Here is a 3850-nt window from a genome sequence, read left to right as displayed (position 1 = left end):
TGTGTGTGTGTGTGTGTGTGTGTGTGTGTGTGTGTGTGTGTGTGTGTTTTGCCCACAGAAGCCAGAAGAGTGTCTCAGATCCCCTGGAGATGGAGTACCATGTGTCTGTGAGTTTCCTGACATGGGTGTTGGGAACAGAACCCAAATCCTCTGCAAGAGGAGCAAATGCTCTTAATTGCTGGGCTGCCTTTCCAGAGCCCTGTTTTGCTTTAGGCTTTTTGAGACATGCTGTTGCTATGCAGCCTGACTGGCCTCACGTTAAATTTACAGCAGTCCTACCTCTTCTTCCTAAGTGCTGGTGAAGTGACGTGAGTTACCACATCCTACCTTTACTTACGAATTTCTAAGTATAAGTAATGATTGATCAGCTGAGGGAGCCTCAGAATACAGACTGCCAGCATGTTGATTGGAGGAGAGGTAACTGTGTTTGGCACACTCCCTAATTTGAGTTCCTGCGGTTGGCTAAGGGGTTAGCCTTTATGGACTAGTTTTCACTGTTGTAATTAATTCTCTAACTGGCTTTCTTTTTTTTTTTTTTTTTTTTTGGTTTTTCAAGACAGGGTTTCTCTGTATAGCCCAGGCTGTCCTGGAACTCACTCTGTAGACCAGGCTGGCCTCGAACTCAGAAATCTGCCTGCCTCTGCCTCCCAAATGCTGGGATTAAAGGTGTGCCCCACCACCGCCCGGCTCTAACTGGCTTTCAACGCATAATCCTAAGTAGAAAAATGATTAGGTTGGCATTCAGAAGGTGACCCTCTTGGGGGAGTACGTTTGAGTTAACGGCTTGCTTTTAACTTTGATTCTTGGATTACTGAGTGAAGCGGTTTCATTAAAGGAGACACTTACTGATGTTTTGACCATCCTGCTCCTTAGCTGAAGACATTTCAAAAGTTGATCTTTGTGTCTTGTGAAATGTCCAGCTGGGAAAGTTCCAGTGTCCATGGCAGTGATTTGTGTAGGGACATAAGTGCTATCTTTAGTTTAGATGCTAGCTGCTGTTTTTTCCCCCGAATATACATGTCTTTTCTGGGTAGGAGCTTCCTTTCCTCAGAGGCCTGTGGACCACATCCATGGCTGTACTGCACTTTGGGTTTCAGTTATACCCAACACCAGCTGTTCTCCCTATCTGTGAAGGTGGGGGTGGGATAGCGTGGGCAAGACAGCAGATGGCTCTAAAGGAGGTGTGCATAGGGAAGTGTCACCGAATCTCATCTCATGAGCCTTGTGTCCTGGGGTGTGGGAAGCAGGGCTGGCTGGCAAGTGCCTTCTGTGAGAGAGTGGAGCCATCTCTCTGTAACTCAGCCCAGAAGGCTTTCACCCCAGTGATGGTGAGAAGTCCTTCATATCCTTGTCCTAAGTAGAACCAGTTCCCAAGGAAGTCAAGAGATGAAGTGAATCATTTAGTTGGTTGTCTCTTGAAGTGTCAGTGACATCAGTGGGGGTAGTTTATGTTATTCTCCCTGGGGGAGAACCTTAGCCACTTGCCAGTGTATTAGATATGGTTGAGGGGAGGTGTGGAAAGCACAGTGCCTGTGTGGGCTGAGAGCCTGCACATGCCCACTTGTTCCTTTCTGACAAGACTGGCCTACAGCTCGCTTGTCTTTAATCTTGACATAGAGTATGAAACCCTTTCTTGCTTCATCCTGCCCATCGTAACCTGTTTTGCCTGAAGTATTTTTACATGACCCAGGGTATATCGATACCTAGGATAGCTATACAGATGAAACACTCTGTGTGTGTGTGTCTGTCTGTCTGTCTGTCTGAGTTTAAATGCACCACGTAGGTGTGTAGTGCCCATGGAGGACAGAAGAGGATATTAGATTTCCTGGAACTGGAGTTACAGGCCACTTACTATGGATCCTGTGCAGGAGCAGTAAGCATTCTTAACCACTGAGCCATCCCTCCAACTCCCACATGTGTTTAAGGGCTAGGGAACCTCTCTCAAAAAAGGATTTCTGGGAGTGCCTGGGGTGATGGGTTAGTGGGTAAGAACATATACAGAAAGTAATAATTTAAAATTTTTAAAGATTTTGTTTGTTTGTTTGTTTTGTTTTTCGAGACAGGGTTTCTCTGTGTAGCCCTGGCTGTCCTGGAATTCACTCTGTAGACCAAGCTGGCCTCGAACTCAGAAATCCACCTGTCTCTGCCTCCCAAGTGCTGGGATTAAAGGTGTGCACCACCACTGCCCGGCAAGATTTTCTTTATACATGTACTTTTCCATTTATTCAAAACTAAAGAGGAAGAGCTAGAGACCCACAGGTTGAGAACCACTGGTCTAAGGTATCTGCCTGTCATTCTAGCACTCAGGAGGTAGAGGCACGAGGATCAGGAGAACTACAGTGAGACTTTGTCTCCAAAACAAAACAAACCAGCAGCAGTAGCTGGGTCTGGAGAAGCCAATGAAACTTTTTGCTATTTTATTTTTGTGGCACTAGGGATCAAAGCCAGGGTCTTACAAATGCTACATGATACAAGTCCAAATAGTACATCTCATTGGGCCTAGTGGTTCAGGCCTATAATACCAGTTCCACCGGAGGCTGGGGCAGGAACATCACAAATTCAACGACTAAGACCAAAGTTACAGCTAGCCTGGGCAACTTAGTGAAACTCTCTCAAGAAATAACTAAAAATAGCATGGCGATAGTGGTGCACGCCTTTAACCCAATACTCAGGAGGTAGAGGCAGGCAGATCTCTGTGAGTTCAAGGCCAGCCTGGTTGACAGAGCGAGTTCTTCAAGGATGGCCAGGGCTACATAGTGAGAACCTGTCTCAAAAAAACAAAACAAAACAAAACAGGCTGGGGGTGAGGAGAAGTACTAAAAAATTCAAAGACTAGGGATATTGTTCAGAGGACTAGCCCGGGTGTGTGTGTGTGTGTGTGTGTGTGTGTGTGTGTTATATTGCTTTAGTAAATAAATATCCCTGTCTTTTAGCCACTTCCAAATGACAAAACTGTGCTCTACAATCCACTTCCTCCGAAAAATGAATCCGATGTCTTCCTGAGGCGCACGACCCATGGGTTTAAAATGTCTAAGAAATATAAGGTAAAAACTCCTTACTGTATCCTGGTTGGTTGCTTCACTGTGATGTTAGCAAAAAGTAACAACTAACAATTAGAAGACAAGTGTGTCTTCCATTTGCAAGTAGAGACCCTGACTTGGCAGACAACAACCTTGAAGTTGTCTACTGTAGCCGCAGCTGTGTTTCACTGTTTAACTCAGTGGGCTAGAGCAGGCAAGTCAGACCTCCCTGTGAGAGAGGACTTAGTACTGAGCGATGACCCTGGTGCTCACATGAGGTCTCTGTGAGGATGAATATTCTTCTCTGAAGAACTTCTCATTAGAGAATATTTCAAGGAATAAAAGAAATGAAGTCATTTTCTTTTTTCTGACTAATTTCACCATCTATAAAATGATGTCCTTTGACCTAACGGTACTACAGCTGCCTGTCCCAACTCAAGCTCCCCAGTCACGCTCCTTACGGACCACCTCCACTACAGCGCTGCCCCTTTCCACCAGTGTCGAGTCCAAGGGCAGGGGCGATTGTCAGGAATTCCTGTGCTTTGAGTCTTGCGCAGAGCTGGTGGAGAATGACTCCTGTTATGTCCTCTCTGCAGCCCTTGCTCTTTATGGATCTTTTGGATGAAAGGACACTTGTGGCCGTAGAGCGACCCCTGGATGACATCATCGCTCAGCTCCCACCACCCATCAAGAAGAAGAAATTTGGAACTTAAAACAGGGCACTGTGTCCTTTCTTGAACTGTCTATCCTGTTTGTTTGTTTGTTTGTTTGTTTGTTTGTTTGTTTTTTCCCAAATCATGATAATAAAACAAAGTTATTCTTTAGGACTA

The 3850-nt window shown here is 45.4% G+C and overlaps 1 protein-coding gene across 1 annotated transcript in view; it reads left to right on the top strand.

The window, feature by feature from the left end:
- Window positions 1–3850, top strand: part of Utp4 (UTP4 small subunit processome component) — a 27795-nt gene extending 23945 nt beyond the window's left edge. Inside the window, exons 16-17 of the mRNA XM_028768570.1 lie at window positions 2934–3044; window positions 3617–3850. Of these exons, the coding sequence (XP_028624403.1) occupies window positions 2934–3044; window positions 3617–3733 (228 nt within the window). The 3' untranslated portion in view covers window positions 3734–3850. The remainder of the gene's footprint in view (window positions 1–2933; window positions 3045–3616) is intronic.

The sequence above is a fragment of the Grammomys surdaster genome, unplaced genomic scaffold (genome assembly GCF_004785775.1).
Source record: "Grammomys surdaster isolate TR1022 unplaced genomic scaffold, NIH_TR_1.0 187, whole genome shotgun sequence".
NCBI lineage: Eukaryota > Metazoa > Chordata > Mammalia > Rodentia > Muridae > Grammomys > Grammomys surdaster.
The sequence above is the reverse complement of the archived record's forward strand: the minus strand, read 5'-3'. Positions and strand labels throughout refer to the sequence as shown.